Below are 19,615 nucleotides of genomic sequence, written 5' to 3' on the forward strand. Positions count from 1 at the left end.
TGGCAGCGATAACATGAGTAGCATCCTCTACATGTTTGGTATTTTTATGTGGTGCATTTCATCAACATGAGGCCTTTGGCTCACATGAGCAGTTTAAAAGAGCTGAAACACGGTTAACACATTAATGATCTGTGCCAACACTCTATGCTCCACCATAAGGGTAGAGCGCGATTCAGTACAATACAGAAAAAAACCTTGGTGATTATATTAGCTTTTATATATTTGCATGCCAGGTATTTACAGTAGGTGACATGACACATTTGGCTTAGAGAAAGCTATAATACACACAGCTGTCAAGTGCCAGTGCTTGCGATGTTCAGTACGACTACTCACAGTGTGGTGATATTTGCGGTACATGGCCATCTTCAGCAGCTTGTTCAGATAGTCTTCTAATTGTCTCTGTAGAAACAGATACACTGTGAGCATTTTAATGACAACATCCGTGCATATAAACAGCAATATGCACGCACACAATCAGAGAGTGTGTTAGAGGATACATGTGCTGCCAAGCATTTACGAGCTCCTTGCCACACTGCAGCTGTGACCAACCTTCCTGCTGGAGACCTGCTCGTCTCGCACCAGTTCATCTCCTCCTCCCCTTGGCAGGGAGGGCATCTCCCTCACCTCGCTCTTCCTCACCGTCCTCCTCCTCACTGTGTGGCTGAGACAGAGAACAGAAGAAATGACTTCAGGTGCTATCTGAAGAGAGCACCTGTCCTTCAACAAGTCCTCCTGTGTGTGCAGGTGAGACCAACCTGCGTGACGGCAGCGGTATTCTCATTAAGGTCTTGTACGTCCTCAACTCACTGTGTAGCTCCATGAAATGTTTCTCCTTCCTTTTTATCACCCAGGTAAACTCGCCATGCTTTAGCTCAATCCTAAACACTGCTGGCAGAGACTTCTCACACACACACACACACACACAACACAACAGCAACATGCAGAAGGGTGGCAGTGAGGGTGTTTGAAGATATTATATAAAACACTGTGGTTAGAATTATTTGAGTAGTAAATTGTTGTTTTAGAAGCAAAAAAAACTTTAGGATATATAGTTTTTCCTGATGCAAGACTGAGGCCTCTGTACTGTTTGTGTGAGTGTACATGTGTGTGCAGCACCTTGTTCACACTCCTGTGGTGCGACAGGTTGAAGCGGTCCTGAGCAGTGGTGAATCTTTCCACCTCCAGGATCCGGGCTGTAATGGGCACAGTGGGGAGGTAGACCTTAGCAGTGGCCTCCTTAAAGCCCACTGTGGCATATACCGCTGAAAATGGGATACGACAATCCCCTAGGAGGGAGAGAGGAAGCGGGAGAGAGGCGGGCGGTTAGTGTGGTTCTTCTGTTTGTGCATGTAGGAGTTGTTCAGGATGCTTAGGAGCGAGGAGGCTGCCTCACTGAAAAGTCAGCCTTTGTTCCAACATTCTTATGCTTTGCTAGTTTGCAGCATTGGGTCAAATGTTTCGGTTTATTCTCTGGTAACGTTTGTGAGATCTAAATTATGAAAAGGAAAAAAAAAAAATCACCCTCATGTTTTTGAAATGTTAGATTCCAGTTGGGAAGCTCAATGCATTTGATTAAGATATGCTCTTTTTAGTCCAGTTACCATATGGTCATAACCCTTCCCTCACTTATAGATGATGAATCTACTTCAGTCTGAAAAGTTGCTATAGATATCACTAGAATAATGGCTGTTTTGTTCTGTTTTAATTGCTTCTGAATGGTTTGCCAGGAATTCTTTAGGTTTATTGTAGATCACAGCTACACTGTGTTTGTATTACTCAGGGTTACTGCTTTTGTTTACCGTTAGATTTTCTTTTAGGCATCATGTCGCTCTTAGGAGAAATTATCATACTACTTGAAGCAGACAGAAAAAATACACAGACACACACACACCTAAGTAGCTTCCATCAAAGTCAGGGTCCTCCCCCTCCTCCATGTCCAGCTCTCTGGTGTCCAGGTTCTCCACGAGCTCGGTCATCTTGATACCGTCATGTACGTCCGGGGTCACTGTGGTGTCAAACACTTCAGAGCTCACCAGGTTCAGGCTGCTGGTTGTTGGAGGAGCCTTACCTGGCATGTTTAGCAATCAGCCCCCAGAGCAGGGCACGCCTAGAGGACAGGAGAGAGGAGTCTGAAATCAAAACTACTTAATGACACTGTAGTCATCTGATAGGGAATAAACTCGTTGCCTGTCGTTGCCCATGTAGTCAGTGATATGACTGTTTCATTAGTGTACAAACACTCCCACATTTAACTTCTGACCTTTTAATAATCATACTGATCATGACTTGTTACACAAGACCCTGAGCGCCACAGTGACCACGAGCACGGACACTGTTTAACAAACACAAACAGCACTGTAGACACAGCAGTAACAGGTATCAAAGGCCACATGTGGCAGCACCAGTATGAAAACATCCCAAATGAAACTCTTTTTGCTTAAAGACAACTGAAAAAAAGATGCTGAACAAAAATGTTGTTGCGTATTTCATAACCCCAAATGTAACCTCATCCAAGCTCAACGTTACGGCTAAGCACCAGCAACAACAAATGTGCAAATAAGTGACAAATTAATACGTATAAGTAAGGATTTCCCTGAATGGTCATACTCTCCAGGCAGTTGCGCATTCATGTGAGCTTGCTTGATGCCAGTGTGTCCGCCACATGTGATGTGTTGCTGGTTAATTAATGCTGTTGCAGTAGGTTCTGCTGTTCACACAACACTGTGTTCATGAACTATCCTCTTGTTTTTAGGAAGAGGGTCTCTGGTTGTATCATTGTGAAATGATTACAGACTATTTGGAGTTATGGTGGATGTAAAGTTGATCTACTGGTACCCAAGGTTAAACATTAAATGGCTAGAAATGAGCAAAATGAGCAGCCATGGGCCCTTTAACATCACAGAACTCAGGAACACCCAACACTTAACTCACTCTTTCACCTCGCGATAACAGGCGCGTGAAACACGCGCCTGTTATCGCTGCACTTTGTGACTTCAGAGGCACCCACTCATAAGCGCTAAGCTACTTAAATCCAGTTAATGACAAACAACCTGCCAGAGTAGAATTCACTTGTTCATAGATGACACATATGATGTAATGACATAAAAAAACCTCTCCATGTCAGATGTATGATCATCTATTTAATGACTAAACACTGTATCATCGACATGTACATTATGACAAGTTACTATTCTAATACAAGTTATTATTCCATATGCATTCACTCCTGTTATCTGCACAGTATCACCCCAGCTTCACCAGAGCAGCAGTGACCTACAAGCCTTGCTGATAAGCGCCTCATGATGGGCGGGAAGTGAGATCCAGTTGACAATAAACATTCTCATCAGTAAAGTCTCTGCACTCTCCAAACCTACAGTGGCATTTCTCTTTGACTGAGGTTTGAAAACATCTCGACTGCGACAGCCTTGCCACATACTGTATTACTTCACATACCCACTGCACCGACAGGAGCTTACCCTAGAATCAGCCATACACCCCTATATACATTTTAAAACGTACATGCACCAACACCTATACAGTCATCATGCTCATGCATGATAAAAGACTAGACAGGATGCACCAAGTATACTGCACATAAAGTCAAAACACCGCCTGAGAAGCCGAGATCCTGTGAAAAATGGAACCTCTCATGCCTTTGTTACAGCACTGCTCCAAGGGCAGTCATCTGTAAAAGCCTGCATTCCTAAGACAGGACAGGCAGACTACTGACAAGTCCACAGTCAATTGCATTTTAAATCTTCAACATTTCACCTTGCAGGACACTTTCCAGAGAGAAAAAAACAAAAAGGAAGAAGAAGAGAATCAGTCAAGAGGAGAAAGGGAGAAAGCAAAGAAGAGGGAGCTGCTAACTCAGCAGAAAAAGGTTTTGTGTGATTATTGTTGTACATCACGGTTCATAATTAGCCTTACTCCAGTGAACAGTAACATGGCCTGTTAGTTAAAAAGGTTTATTCAGATAGAGTATATACAAAATAAAATTGTTTAGTGCAATGTAATTGAACTAATTCATTAATTAAGCATTACTGTAAGTCACAGTTCCAAAACAGCAAGCAGGAAAAAAAGAGGGTGTCTTTGTTTTTTATTAGTCTTAAGGTTAACAGGGTGGAGCAGAACCAGATGATGACTTTTCTGTGATTAATCAGATTTCTACAGCGTTTTCTCTGAAGCAAGTCGGGGCAGGAACAACACAGCAATACGCTGTTTCCTCGCCGTCACTGACAGGAAAAGAGACTAACACTCCTAAGACTCACCTACAGTAGGTTTACAAGTGAGGACCTTTCACCTACTAGTTTCATTTAAGCTGCCAGGAATGTCTATATTTAACATTTCCCACAGTCGATTAAGTAAGAAGATGAAATGTACTTCCCTCCCTGCAAAGTGTGAAATTCCTCCGTTGGGAGCTAAAAATGTTTGTAACAAGTAAATAACACCAGAGCACATAGACCAACAGATAAAGGCTCGACAGTAAACATTCCCACACCGCTGAGCAAGATCCAACACGCTCGCACTCAGAAGAGTACCGGCAGTCACCGGTTTCCTGCTGTGACTCCGTGTCCGTCTGCTTCCACTTGTCCCCGTGAAGCCACTTAGTCTTTTCATTCATTCATTCATTCATTTTTTTTTCTCAGTCTGTTGTTTTTCATGAATAAGGATGGTTACATGGGGATTTAGACTGTTTCATTTAATGAAAATTAATTAGGTTGTCTGTCTCTAAATCGTGATCAACAGGGTTAATAACAAGGAACAAACTGACTGAATTGTCTTTATGTTTTCAGCACTAAGGGGTTTTTTTTAAACACATCTGCAACAGAACAAGCTTCAGTTCCCTTTATCACTGTAAAAACGGTTTCATCTTAAATGAACTGAACTGTAGCTATTGTGCACAGTAAACATGTAAGACTATGCATGACTGTGCAGCGCATGTTCCAAAACCATTATTTTTACCTAAACACAGCCAGCAAAGTTTGCCTGTTGCTGAGTCAGCACTGACTCTAAATAAGTCCCTCTGCTTGGTCACACTGTGTACAGAAGGACAGCGGCGCGGCTAAGAAACAGCTGAGTAACGTTGAAGTGTGTCCATGTACACAGGTACACAGAGTGTACAGAGTGTACAGTTCTGCCCACTGATGGCGGTGAACACATGAAACCTACAGGTCATCAAACATCATGCAGCCATGGTGCCGTCGTCATAAGTATAACAGCAAAACTAATTCCTAGAACTAAGGTAAAGCAACAATATCTTTTGTTTTGATTATTGGAAATTCATTCATATCTGGTCATAAGATACATCAGTGGAAAAGGTGTAATGACTTAGAGAGAAGAGAATATTAAAATTTTGGCCCGATGAAGATCTGACTAGGGAGGAAACATCTTGGAATAGATTGTGTGACTTAGCATCAGTGTGCAGGTGTTACTCCTTTCATACAATGCAGCAACGCCATTAAATTCAATAAGGCCCGTTGTTTGAACTCTGTTCGATCTTCGCATTTGTGACAGTGCAAGTATCTCCCTGCTAATATTCATGACCCACCGCAGGCTGGACCCACACAGAGGTTAACAGTGGAGAGACCTGGGGTGCTGCATGTGGTTTAAAGTGTTGACTCCAGTGTCACACACACATGCACAAATTGTATCCATGTAATCTGACGGGAGAGAGCAGAGAGAAGATGAGAATGTAATGGAGCTAGAGGTTAACAGGAGTTATCTCTCTGCTCCATTCTGATGGAACACTGCCTGCTTCCTGCTTCCTGTCCTGTTGTCATGGCAATAGTTGTATCAGGCAGCGAGCTGTTTATGTACTGTATAAATAACAAGAGCAGCTAAGAGTGTCTGCCTCTCCCTTCGTGTGCTAGCATCCTCCTTAAATGTCAGTTAGTTGGAATCAACAGGCTGTGAATTCAGAGATGAACGAATGAAAGAAAGCTGAGTGGGAGAAGGAGTGTGGAGGTTCAGCTGACTTTGGCAGAGAGGGAACCAAAGTATAAAAGTGGGGACTCGTCAGTCTTCTCAAGATGTGACTCATGGAAAAATATAGTTTGCCACTGTTCTCCACGAAGCCATTAAAAACATATTGCTACACTGGTCATGCTGGGACCAAGCATCATAACTTTAATGAGAACCACTGCTGGGGGTGTGATATGCAACACTAATTTTAAGTACAGCTTTCTGGGATAAAGGTGTGTCCTACAGGGAAATGGAAGCACTCAAGTACAAAAGGGACAAATATTTGAGGAAATGTACTTTCAAACTGTGTTCAGGGCTATTTTAACGGACAGAACAGAATGTGCACATTAATGATTTTCACAGGTGCCCGTAGGTGGATTTTGCAACCACGAGACAAAGCAGTCTTTGTGCTATGCTAAACTAAGTTTAATATTAATATAATTATTGAATTTAAAGTTTAATAATTACTCTAAGTTGCATCTGGTTAATCCACAATCAATACTGTATTGAACTCTCAGCCCGTTTATTCATTCATCTCTCACACCCATTCATGTAAGTAGGGCAAAGTGCGAACATTTTAGCTCGGTGTGCACCCCCAGTGGTCGGCCATGTTGCATTTCACTTTCTAATTTGTTTGAGTCCACCCTCATGGGATTTATTAGAATATAAAACACCTGCCTCATGGGGTTTAAAATAAGATGAGACATGCTCCAGCTTGTGTAACTGCAGCAGGGCAGTTGTAGCACTAAGGACAAATGGGAAGGGAGACAACCGCTGTAACCACGTGTACCCCAACGACAACAACAAAAGCATCCCATACATTGTGTAGCTGTTGCTGCTTAGACAGGAAGTAGCTGTACTTTTTCCCCCCAATGTTTTTATTAATCAACAACACAAATCAATACAAGATTTTTCAATACAAATTGTTGCAACAACTATATAACAGTGTGCATTTAGAGGACAACAGGAGGCATAAAAAAACAAAGTGAGAGCGAATCACAGAACCAAACAAGTGAGAACAAAGAGGTGAGACTATTCTGATAAAAGATTAAAACATCTGAGGAGGTCAACGGTTTTGATTCGTTTGTGAATGAAGAATTTGGCCAAAATAATGAACAGATTAATAATACATTTTTGATTGCTAGAGAAACGGGGCTTGTCAAAGATGAATAATATGTCATATCTTTAAGTACAGTTTCATTACCAAGATCATTTCTGAGATCAAAACAAAAAGTCAGTCCAAAATACTGTCACATGTGCACATTGAAAAAAAAAGATGCTCTAGAGTTTCTAGCTCGTTGTTACAAAAGGATTATTAATTCTATGTTAGAATGTATTTACAAATAATGGAGTTTAATGGGTAAAATGTATGTAAGATTTTAAAGGAAAGTTCTTTAGTTTTGTTGGACAAGACAAATTTGTAGGGCAAAGTAAAAACAGCGTTCCATGTTCTTCCACCAAGAGTCTGGTGTGTCCATTTATGTTTAACAGCTGTTGTTGTCCTTGGAATGAAGGAGTTTCTTATAAAGATGTTGTTGAATCTTTTATCAGAGACAGAAGTGCCATTAACAGCCATATCTAAACTGATATAGTAACAGTATCATGCTGGGAGACAGGAACCTTGTACTTAGCTATGAAGTGCTCATATGAAGACAGGACCCTTGTACTTAGCTATGAAGAGCTCATATGACAATAGAACTCCATCACAGTTAAACAGCTGCTTTACAAGTACAATGTTCTAGTTAAACCAGTTTTCAAACAACAAGGATTCATTATTGTAAGTCATAATGGCATTATTCCATAAAAAATACGAGGAGCGTCGTTGTGCTTATACAATAGAGAGCAGCTCACAAGGGCGGACCTTGTACTCGTGTACCACTAAAATCTCTTCCACAAACACAAGCACTGATTTGTCAGCAGGCTGATCTAGTCTGGGAAAGAGGTTCTGTCTTCTTCACTTCAACCTTTTAGGTGGGAGCTTGCCCTGTCATGCCTGCTGTTGGGAGATGTGATCACGTCACGTGCCCTCAACTAAATCTTGAGCGTATTGAGCTGAGAAACAGAAAATGAAAGTGTTTCCTTCACCCAGAGCCCAGTGGAGAAAGTTTATATTTCCATTACTCTAAGGATAATGATTTTCCCCTGCTGCTTTATGGCTGAAGTGTCTGGAGATATAGTAGACTATAACTGTAGGAAATCCAGCTCTTAAGCTCTTAGCCCCTTAACACCGAGTCTCCTTTGCCACATTTCAATCAAGTGAAAATGTTAAGTTTGCCTGCAGAGCACAGTTTTCTAACAACTGGACAGTAGAGTTTAACACGCAGCTACTGTACAGTATATTCATGACAAAACTTGGCCGTGCACAGAGAATGTTACGTGATGGTACAATATTTCCAGCACAGTTCTATAGCTAACTGAGACTCCGTGGAGTCAGAGCAACAGCATACCACGGTGCATGGGCATTCAGTGATCCTCACCTGACCACAGTGAAATGCAGATTGTTTCAAATGAATGAGTCACGGTAAAAACGAATATCACAAAATATCAGAATACTGTATATGGAGTTTGACCCGCAATGAAAAGATGGGACACATGATTAGTTAGCAAGAATGATCAACAATGACCACACCAGTGAAGTGACAGCTTATTTTAAGCAATACTGTCATAACTGCTCTGACCCAGACTTCTTAATCAGCGACAAAACTCTGTCACAGCTGCTTCTTTTATTAAAATGCATGTGCAATAACCTCGACCAGTCACATCTGCCTATACGCCCACTTCTGTCCCTCTGCTCTAGGTTTGCTTGCAATACGTGCTTGAAGTGTCCAATTATTGAAGAGAATACCGGAGGCGGACCGAACACCTATGTCAACATCAGCAGAGGAGCTGTCACTAATTACCCATGAAGCGCTAGGAAAAACAGGTATCATATCAGACGCATCATCCATTCCTGGAGCGTGATAACAAGCTTGGCATTTAAAAAGCACCGTGTCAAGCACAGCAAATGATTTGAAGTCATCTTAAAGATGCCACATGAACATGATCTTTGCATAATAGACACACTCACTCACACATACTGTGTACAGTATGATAAAAACAACATAAATTCATAGCTTGGCATTTACAGATTGTGTGGTGCCAGTCTCCTCATGGCGCAGATGGTACAGAGAGAGAGAGAGAGAGAGAGAAGATGAAGGGAGGAGGGCAGAGAGAAGCAATGAGAGAGGCCTGTGACACCTCTCTTTCTCTGCCCACACTAAAGCTGCCTATTATCTAATCCTTCACACCATGGATGGGGGGATAGGGATGGTCAGAGAGGCAAGAAAGCAAGACATACAGTAGATGCCAGAAAAAGAGAGGGAGCAATTGTCATCATCACCAGAGTGGCGATCTGCTGGCCATAACACAAGGCATCATTGTACTACAGGAGCGAGGGAACTGCTCTCTCCCTGTTTCAGCCACAAGCCGGCCAAGTCTGAGCCTGGAAATGACCAAACTGTAAGCTGGGTACAGACCGCTGGAGTGACTCTGACTCACCATTATTACAGTAGCTTTACAGAAACTATAGAGAATCATGCTCCTGATTTAAAGGGTCAGTTCGTCCAAATCTCCACCTCTGTCGCTGTCTAGCCATGAACATTTCAGTTTGATTTTCTCAGATGCCTGCTCCTTAAATTTCTGCTAGCATCCCGATAAAATCAAACTGAAAGAAATAAAACTATATTAAATTTAAACATTCAACCGCTACAGCACCACCCCGTGAAGACGTTTACCTATTTTAGAATTTGGACAAATCAAACAAGTACTACAGTATCCTCATGGCTAGACATCGCTACTGATAAGGGGTCAAATATTATTTGTGGTATCTGAGTGAGTTCAAGTTTGCAAGAAAATGTTGTCAGCTGTTTGTCCTTGACCGGGTGTAAGTGCCAAATGTCACAGTGACATTGTTCTTCATGTAAATAAAATCACTTCTATCGTGTATCTGATCAGCCTCTGTTCTATTCGACACCACAGCGTTATGATGCACAGAGAGCCACTGAAAGCAGCACAGTCACTTTGCTGTTGTTCATCCTACACTTAATGACCACTTCTGTGACTACGGGAGAAAAATCAAAACAGGCGCTCACCCTTAGCACATCTGGAATAAATGTACAGTACTAAATGAGGCTACCAGCACAGAAAATATTTCAGATCTTTCCATAGAAGAAGAAGAAGAAATCTGCAGTAAGGTAACTCTTGTTACATAACCATGAAAAGAACAGTAGGTGGTTGTGAGCTAAAATTCTTCAGCTCTTCCATTGTCCTACTGTCCACATCCACGATTGATATGCTTGACAAAACAGCCGGATACAGTTAAACACACACAGCCAGAGGCAGGAATAACTTTATTTAAATTATTCCAATTAAGTCAGTTTAGTTTTCCTTCTCTATATGTGGTGACACATATGAATGCCAGAGGTGAAGATCAGGTGTACCAGTGGGAAAGACAGCAGAGGAAGAGAGGAAAGGAGACAGATGTGGAGAAGCAACATCTGCAGCCTTCTCATGACATTCCAGCTGAAACAACTAACTATCACACCAGGGTGTCATTTCACCACTGAATAGTCAGGAAGCAAGAAACAAGATGCAGCTTCTTGTTAAACTCACATCTGCTGTGCAACAAGACAAGACCTGTGTTCAGCTTTCTTCCTCGTTTCTACGGTACATAATACAAGCCCACAGAAGTATGATGGCATACCCGACATGATCCCACTGACAACCCAGAACCAAGGAGTGTCAAGGAGACACCGTACTGTACACATCACACCCCAAGACTATGGACGCAAATAGCACAGAGCAGACACAGACAGACGGAGAAGAAGAGGAGACGTTACCAACCTGCTCTGTTTGTGGACGTGCAGTCCACATGTTGGTGGTTCCACAAAATCCGCTTAGCTTCGGTGAATGGGTGATGATACTAAAACACATTCAGACACTCTCTGTCTGAACAGACAAAGACGTGAACAACAGCAGGACGGAGTTAGCTCTGGAACTCTGGAAGGTGGCTGAGGAAAAACTCACAGTGAACTCTCGCCAACTCCTCAGGAAGGGCGGGGCCTCTGAAACTCTACGCCAATCACAGAATAGGATTCCTCCCACAGGCGTTTCTCATTGGACGAAAAAGTGCTGGACTTTTGTAAAGCCAGAGATGTTGAGGAGGAATATGGACACTGCCCTTCATCCCACCATTCGAAACTGCTACATCCCTTTTTCTATTTTGCTCTTGTTTTGTCCAACATGTCGGTTTGTGCCTGTATATTTATCTGTCTGTGTCAATGTGCGTGTCTGTCTATCCACTTCTGTTTTTCTGATCATGTCCGACTGCCTGTGCATTTGAATGTATGTGTGTTGAGTCTGAATTTAATTGCACAAAACATTAAAATACTTAAAGTATAGATGGTGAAAACATTGTACTTTTTTAAAAGAAGTACGGGTTTATGAAAAAAGAGAAGCTAATTTGGTTTACCTGCACATTAGTGTAAATGTGTGCATACATGTACAATGTGTGTTCATGAGCTCTCATCTATCCCCATTTTCTGTCATCCAACACCACACAAAACCATTCATTAGTCTGGTAGCCATGCATACCCACAACCCAGTATGAAATGAAAAGAGATCTCTTCCTCCATCTTGTGGATAAAAGGAGGCACTGTGTTTTTCACAGCCAGAAAACAGTCACACCCTCAGCTGTCAAATATGAGTGTATCATTATGACTTAACCCTGTAATCTACTACCACACCTCACACAAAATGACACCCAAAACACTGAAACAGGCCAGGACAGTACACACCCCTGAATCCTGAATCATATGCATATGAACCACAGGAAAAAATAGGACTAAAACACTAAAGAGGTATTGTAAATGTATTATAAGCACTGGATACAAGGTGTACTGCTGACATATATGGGGAAGACTGCCGTTTCATATACCTCACACACAAAAACAATCAATGGAAAAAGAACCACTCATCACTAAAGATAGCCATGACATTTCAGTGGAGATATCCATGCTGTCATTACCTCCTGTTGTCCCAGAAACAGACCAATTTTGTCATTTTGTCTGAGTAAATAGTTGTTGTATCAGCTGGTTGTTTGCCTATTATTACCTCAGTTGTTTGGATCACACCCCCATGATTTTTTTGCTTTTTTTGCTTTTAATTTTTTATAACAACCTAGTTTTATTGTAATAATGTAAAGTAATTTTGGTCCACAAGATATTGTTTTTAAAGTGCTATATAAATACATTTTGATTTGATGAAATGTGGTTTACACAATACAAACCATAGGTTGTTTTTCCTGAAGCTAAAAAAACAATAAAGGCCAATCACCCATATACACACTAGCATACACAAATACACACATACAGTACAGTCCGGGCACATACTGTACACATCATATGACCACAAACAGCTACATACCAGATGTGATGAAAAGGTCTCAGGGGCTGTGAAAGACACGGCTGTCCTGACAAGTGTCCTGTTCGTGATCTTTCCACTCTGATCACTCTAGCTCTCTCCATTCATTTATCTCTTTCAGCATATTTCAGGGGCCATAAACATAATGACATCTGTTGGTACCATAACCACAGAGTGCAAAGGGCAGAGATATAACAATATTTAAAGCAAGAGGATCACACGAATGCAATAAAACCAGAAACATGGACTATTGCAACTATACCTGTGGGGAGATTTGTACTTATTGTTAAATGAGCCATTTGCTACACCAGTGAGGCCTCCAGTAAGCTGTCAATAAATGCATTAAGAAAATAAGCTACTATGTTGATGAGTCCTCGCTCTTTAAACATAATATTATATAAATATAATCATGTGAAATTTGACATTATGGATATAGCAGGATTTCAGCCACAGCTAATTTTGCTCCTGCCCAGTGCAGCCCCACAAAGCAACAGCACAGTACTGTAACTACACACTTAGTCAAAGCTGAGTTAAGACCAGCATCTGATTTTTACCATCTTACCTTAACCATAAAAACATGTGTAGCTTTTGGGGAAAAGCAAGAGCATGTAAAATCAAACTGCAGCACCTGAACAGCTCCAGCTAGTTAAGGATTTTTTTTTTTCTTGTTCCCTATAACCGGAAAAAATCTTGATGATTAAGCATCTTAGTAATGGACTATACAGCTCCCTGAAAGTAAGACAGTAGTTAAACAAGTGACCTTTATAGTCAGCACAGATGATTCACAGCCAAGCAGTATAAAGAAACTGGAAACCACATGAACATAAAAGCTGGACTGGAGTGCAGGAGAGTAACCACAACCATTTGCCACATTAGCACTGACATGGGCATTAATCCCTGACATCAGTAGGTGGCGTTGCAGCACTGACTCACTCTAGACCCCCCAGTGTCACTCTCTTGTTTTGCGCACTGTGAGTATGAATCCACACACTGGATATGCACCGTAACTAGAAGAACAGATTTGGAGAGATCTACTTTATTTGACTTGTACTCTCCAGAGACCTGCTTTCATGACTATGTTCAAAATGCGTCGTTCCTTCGTGGTTCTTGTGACTTTGATAAAATTGCCTCCGTTCAGTCACACCGTGTTTGTTTTCACGGTGGCTGTTTTTTATCCATTTGTGTTTGGCTGAGTTTCCGCTCAGGTGTCCTTTCCAAGACAGATGCTCAACGCTGCTGCTGCCGCAATGTTAGGATGCTGCTTCTGACTCATCATCGCATGCTGACCTGGGTAACTAATCTCCTGTTTCACACTTTTGTTTTTGTCTGACGCGCAAATGCGGGGACGCGCCGCTGGTGATGGAAACACCTGAGGACTCTTTGGAGCATAAAGGAGCGTATGTTTCATGTTCAACTCCTGGTGTCTATCACAGACAAAAACGATGCGGAGGAGAATTTTCTTCAAGATAGATTTTTTTATTTTGATCTTTAGATAATATATGAATGTGCTTAGTTATATTCTGAATCTGTTTTGATTGAAATACACCTCTTACAAACAGCAAGCATGTAAATTATGTAACTAACACGCCTACTTTTCTTTTGAAAAGTACTTTGAGCAACAAACACTGTTGGGGCACTTCAGAATGTGCCTTGTACGTAAAGTAGACAATGTGGATAGACCTAAAATAGCCCAGTTTTGTGTTATATTGTGGGAAGTACTGTCTGAGCCCCGGAGAATCTCAGCCATCCATTGTGATCTCAGAATTGTGATTAAGACTTGTTTTACCTCTGGTCTGAGCAGAGATTGGTGGCAACCAGCGCAAGGACCTTGGCTTTACGCACGTCTGTCAGCCTCAGCTACGCTTTGCCATTACCTCCGTAACTCAGACAGTGACGATGGCAGGAAACGGCAACGCCAAGGGGCTTGAGGATACCCAGACCCGGGGAGCCTTTAACAGTGAGGGCCAGGCGCGGCCCCGTGAATAACCGCGCGGACAGCATGCCCTCTTGGCCCAATCATTCGGATTGCCTCTCCCATAACTGCAGCTGGGAGGAGACCCACAACGCCACAGACAGCGCTGACCCTGCCCTGCCTCCCCTTAATTACTACTCAATCCCTCTCCTCATGGTCATCACTATCGCCTGTACACTGCTGTTTCTGGTTGGAGTGACCGGGAACGTCATGACAATTTTGGTGGTCAGCAAGTACCGAGATATGCGCACCACCACCAACCTATACTTGTGTAGCATGGCTGTATCCGATCTGCTCATTTTCCTCTGTATGCCACTGGACCTCTACCGCATGTGGAGATACAGGCCCTGGCGCTTTGGTGACGCGCTCTGCAAGCTCTTTCAGTTCGTGTCAGAGTCATGCACCTACTCCACCATCCTGAGCATCACCGCGCTGTCAGTGGAGCGCTATCTGGCTATCTGCTTCCCGCTACGCGCCAAAGCCCTGGTTACCAAAAGGCGGGTGCGCGCGCTCATTCTTTTACTCTGGACAGTGTCTCTATTGAGTGCTGGTCCTGTATTTGCCATGGTGGGAGTGGAGCAGGACAGCGTGGGACCACCAAATTTCAGTTTGGGAATGAATGAGACTGGGTTTTCCGTGGAGGCCGGGGACACCCGGGAATGCAGGATGACGCACTACGCTGTTGAGTCAGGTCTGATGGGAGCCATGGTGTGGTTGAGTTCTGTTTTTTTCTTCATGCCGGTGTTCTGTCTCACAGTGCTCTACAGCCTCATAGGCCGTCGACTGTGGCAGAGACACCGAGAAACAAACATCAGTTCCCGTGTGGCTCACAGGGACAAAAGCAACAGACAGACCATCAAGATGCTGGGTAAGTTTGGAGAGCGCGCAAATTACGCACAATGGGGTTTGATTTGTCAAAAGAGAAACGGATGGATATCGACAAATGAGTAAATCAAGGGGTTTTACCATACGCATTTAATGTACTGTATAGTCATAATAATGAACAGAAGACAAGTTTACATCTAGATTTAGTAAAACTAGTTTGCCGTACCCTTCATCCATAACAACGCCTGCACCCACTTGCTACTCTAACCCTTTCCCCTCTCCCCTCTCCGCACCACCCTCCCCTTTTCCTCCTCTTCATCCCCCTCTTTGCGTGCTCCTCTTTCCCCCCTCTTCCTCCTCCCCTTCCTCCAGTGGTAGTGGTGCTGGCTTTTGTCCTGTGCTGGTTGCCCTTCCACGTTGGTCGCTACCTGCAGTTCCGGTCTCTGGACGCTCCGTCCCCGCTGCTCTCGTTGTTGTCGGAGTACTGCAGCTTGGTGTCGGTGGTTCTCTTTTACCTGAGCGCCGCCATCAACCCCATCCTCTATAACACCATGTCCTGGAAATACCGGGGCGCAGCAGCGCGTCTCTTCGGCCTGACAGACATCCATGCGACACGGGGTCGCACAGCCAGCACCACGAAGGGAGACGGCTCGAACGGCTGGACGGAGTCTACAGTCAGTTTCTAAACATGCGACTGTCAACGATTCTGATATAACTTTTTAAGATATATATGACAAGTTGAAAATACTGCCCTCAAAAGGCCGTTATTTAGATCCTGTCAAGGAAAAACTATTCAGTACTTGAGAGCGCGGCACTTGCCTTTGTCTGACTGATATTAGAAGCCGAGAATGAGAGAAGCGCGGGTCACAAATACTACAAGCCTCTATTCACTTTTCCTACAAGCATGAATAGAATTTCGATTTTTCCCCAAACTGTTCTTTTTTCTTGTTGGATTATTTAAGCAAGTGCTGTCCAACAACTCATATAACATGCTCAGCTACACTGGAAAAGCATGGTGGGTTGTTAAATACACACTGGCTTGAAGTGCATTTATACTGATCCAGATGTCAACAACATACAGCACGTGCACGCACGCCCACACACACACACATGTATAAATATCAGACATTTACGATTGCCTTATATTGTATTCATATTCTGGATGACAAAGAAAGCACTGTAGAACCTATGGCACTGCTCTGTACCCCTGTAAAGAGGGGCAGATGTGCAATGCTTGTGTATGTTTATGTCAATGCGTGTTTGCCTGAGAGAGAGAGAGAGAGAGAGAGTATGAGTGTATTGTGTGCCAGATGTCATGCATTCATGTAGTTGAATGTGAAAATGTAAAAGTTACTTTTGTTAATTATTGAATTATTGATATGCTCAGTGCCCTGTAGCTTGGAAAGTCCATGCTGTGTGAAAAAGATGTTCCTGTGTAGTCATGTACAGCATATACAAGAGACAAGATACACAATGCAAACATTTACAAGACTCAGTCTTTCATTTGTGTCATTATTGTTCATTTTTGATAAATTGTCAACGTTACTCAAGCTGCGGCCCTCATGCTAATTACTGGAAAATAAATCATCCAAGAAAAACGATGTACATGAAGAGGCTCTGAGAAGACAACACTGGATTTTTTTTTAGTGGTCCCATACACAGTGCAGTAAATTTAAGAATGATCAGTTTGGCGCATAAAACAACAATTCTTGGTATTATATAAAAATCAACATCAGTCTTGTGCACCATTGACATGGTGTTGAGTTTCTACATCATCATCTAAACCTTAATACTGTATACAGTCCGGGGCCTTTTCTGTTTATGGCATCTGCGTGGGCACAATATGCCAATGTGTGGAGCCAGTCATACAAAACAGCAGATTTGTCATTCTGTCAGTTGTCTGATTTGCTATGGTACTTGAAACCACAGTATGTTAAACCTTGGGAAGTAATGAAAACAGATGGGAAGTAATGTTTTTCACCATTCACACATTCATAGAAGTAAAGGCGCAGTCAACCTGGAGTATTAGTTGTAGATCACAGTGATCTTTGGCATGAGTTGTTCCCCACTCCCATAGCTGTTCAGCATGAACAGGCAGACGAACTTCTTCAGTGGTTAATCAAACATGCACAGTGTAAATTATATTATGTACAGTATATCTTGGTGATTTGCAAATGAAGGTGAGAGTAGTATTTTCATGGGTGAATATATAGCACATGCTGGTGTGTGAACTGAAATAAAAAAATTAAAAAAAAAAAACACTAAATGTGCCAAAGGTGCCACAAAATGACAAAATGTCACAACGAAGTTCTAAAGGAACGTTTTTAAAACAGCTTTTACATTAAATGTGTATATGGTGATGCAACAGATGGAAAAATAAGCTAAATTAAATTTTGTAAAGTGTGATCATGTACCTTTTTTGGACAAAGAGCATCAGTGAACTGTCTAAAAGTGAGTGTTATGCTTGCTTTCACTTGTAAATAGATGCTTTGTAATGCTCACACTCAGTGGTTTCAGCAGTCCAGGTCACCACAGCAGGCTCCACCAGTCTGCACTGGATTTCAGAACAAGGCCTCCTTGCTCTGAGAAATGCATCTTTGGTGATGAATGTGTTTGACTGTACACAATGACATCATGACATGCTTTTTCTTTTTTGAAAATGTCTGAATATCTCTTGTTAGAAAATGTATCTGTTGATGATAAAAGTCATGCAAAAGTAAAAAGGGAAAACTCACTTCCTCTTTGCTTTCTTATTTCTTAGACACATGGTGCCTTTTGAAAGGGCCTGTAGTATTTCCTCCATGCGACCACGCCATACCACATTAGATTACGTTAGTCTCATCAGGGTAGAACACCTGTCGGTACAATGCAATCTTAACACAGAGACAGAACAATGCATTCTTTGTCATCTCAGCTGGCATTATATTTTTGCAGCCACAAGGTACAGAACCAGTCTGTCACTTCCCACAGCTTCAGTAACAGCAGACTCATACCAAGCAAAGCTCAAAGGAACCCTGTAGCACTTCTAAGGTGAACCCGGGTACCAGAGTGTTCAGCAGAGGCTTGAAATTTTCTGTGGAAAGTTACAAAGATTAGAATGTGTAAATGTGAGCATACTCTGCAGAGGATACCAAAATGATTATAAAATCCAGAAGCAATGAAAGAAACAGATTAATCAAATAAAAGCTGGGCTGATGTCACATACTGTAGAAGAACATTAGTGGGTGGACAGTAGGTGAGTAGAAGAAAAGGTGTAAAAGAGGGGCCCCTATTCAAAACAATGCACAGTGAAAAGAGGCAATAAAACAAAAGGTGAAAGAAGAGAGATTTAATGACTCAGACATAATGAGTTTATTTAGATGTTGGCTGTGCAATAGACCATGAATAGATTACCGTTAGACAAATAGGAGAACAGGGGACTTGAGGTTGAGCTGACATCTATGTCCATCTATATCACTGTGTTTGCTTGGTTTTCAGCTGGTACCGTTTAAGACGGCCTGATGCCAATTGGTATGAGCAAAGTTCCGACCCAGGTATGCGCTGACAGCTTGGAGCTGAAGCTAAAATGCATTTGGTGCATGGATTCAGCTAAATGCTGGAAATGTTCCATATAATGGTCCCTGCAGATTTGCCACCCACATACATTTATCAGCAGATCTGTGGTCGTGCAGAATCCCAGAGGTATGGTGTCCATGAAAGGTCAGTAAACAGAGAAAACACAAGCAAACTAAATATCCACATCAATTTAACAACACAGATGCAGCATGTAATACAAATACTTGAAACATAATCAAATCCGGAATAGGATTCAAATCAAGACTGTGTATATTTCTGAAGCCATCCTGTGACAATGGCACAATACCTTGCAGGAGGGAACCATTTAAACAAGACCAAGTCTACAGCCATACCAGCAGCTTTGTGAGGCTGCGCCCAACAGTATGCAGCTGTGTTCACACCGTCTCACTGATTTAGGAGCAAGGAATCACATAGCCACTGATTCCAGTGCACCTCACAACAAAACAAGTATTGTGAGATTGTTGCAGTACTAAAGCTTAAATTAAAAAAAAAGATAAGAGTGAGATACTGGGTTTTTGTTTTGCTCTCGCCATTTCCATGCCACAATAAGCACTACAAAATGACCAAAGGTAACACTTCCCCTGTGGACCCCGAGTCGCTGTAGGGGGAGGACAACTGAGCATGCAGTGCAGCAGTCTCTGCCTGGTTACCCTGAGGCATAGCAGGAGATTACAGCTACTCAGATATCTGGCTAAACACTATTAAGGTCAGTAAATCTGGCACTGATGTACCCTCACACAAACACACTCAGTTTACATCCTTGGAGCCTTGTGTGGCTAAAAGATACAGTATATATATTGTTCAACTTGCAGCAGAGTG

At 42.3% G+C, this 19,615-nt stretch overlaps 2 protein-coding genes across 2 annotated transcripts in view; one reads left to right on the forward strand and one right to left on the reverse strand.

Annotated features, from left to right (window-relative positions):
- The window catches only part of pld1a (phospholipase D1a), a 23,971-nt gene extending 12,946 nt beyond the window's left edge, over positions 1 to 11,025 (reverse strand). The window contains exons 1-6 of the mRNA XM_020616640.1: positions 10,846 to 11,025; positions 1,892 to 2,107; positions 1,117 to 1,286; positions 756 to 898; positions 550 to 661; positions 334 to 399 (exon numbers count right to left, since the gene is read on the reverse strand). Coding sequence (XP_020472296.1) covers positions 334 to 399; positions 550 to 661; positions 756 to 898; positions 1,117 to 1,286; positions 1,892 to 2,075 — 675 coding nt within the window. The 5' untranslated portion in view covers positions 2,076 to 2,107; positions 10,846 to 11,025. The remainder of the gene's footprint in view (positions 1 to 333; positions 400 to 549; positions 662 to 755; positions 899 to 1,116; positions 1,287 to 1,891; positions 2,108 to 10,845) is intronic.
- A 2,394-nt stretch (positions 11,026 to 13,419) lies between these two features.
- ghsra (growth hormone secretagogue receptor a) lies at positions 13,420 to 17,919 on the forward strand. Its single transcript, XM_020616608.1, has 2 exons — positions 13,420 to 15,263; positions 15,593 to 17,919. The coding sequence occupies exons 1-2, from the start codon at positions 14,423 to 14,425 to the stop codon at positions 15,904 to 15,906; spliced, it is 1,155 nt and encodes a 384-aa protein (XP_020472264.1). The 5' UTR covers positions 13,420 to 14,422; the 3' UTR covers positions 15,907 to 17,919.
- Positions 17,920 to 19,615: the final 1,696 nt, after the last annotated feature.

The sequence above is a fragment of the Monopterus albus genome, unplaced genomic scaffold (genome assembly GCF_001952655.1).
Source record: "Monopterus albus unplaced genomic scaffold, M_albus_1.0 scaffold176.1, whole genome shotgun sequence".
Lineage (NCBI taxonomy): Eukaryota > Metazoa > Chordata > Actinopteri > Synbranchiformes > Synbranchidae > Monopterus > Monopterus albus.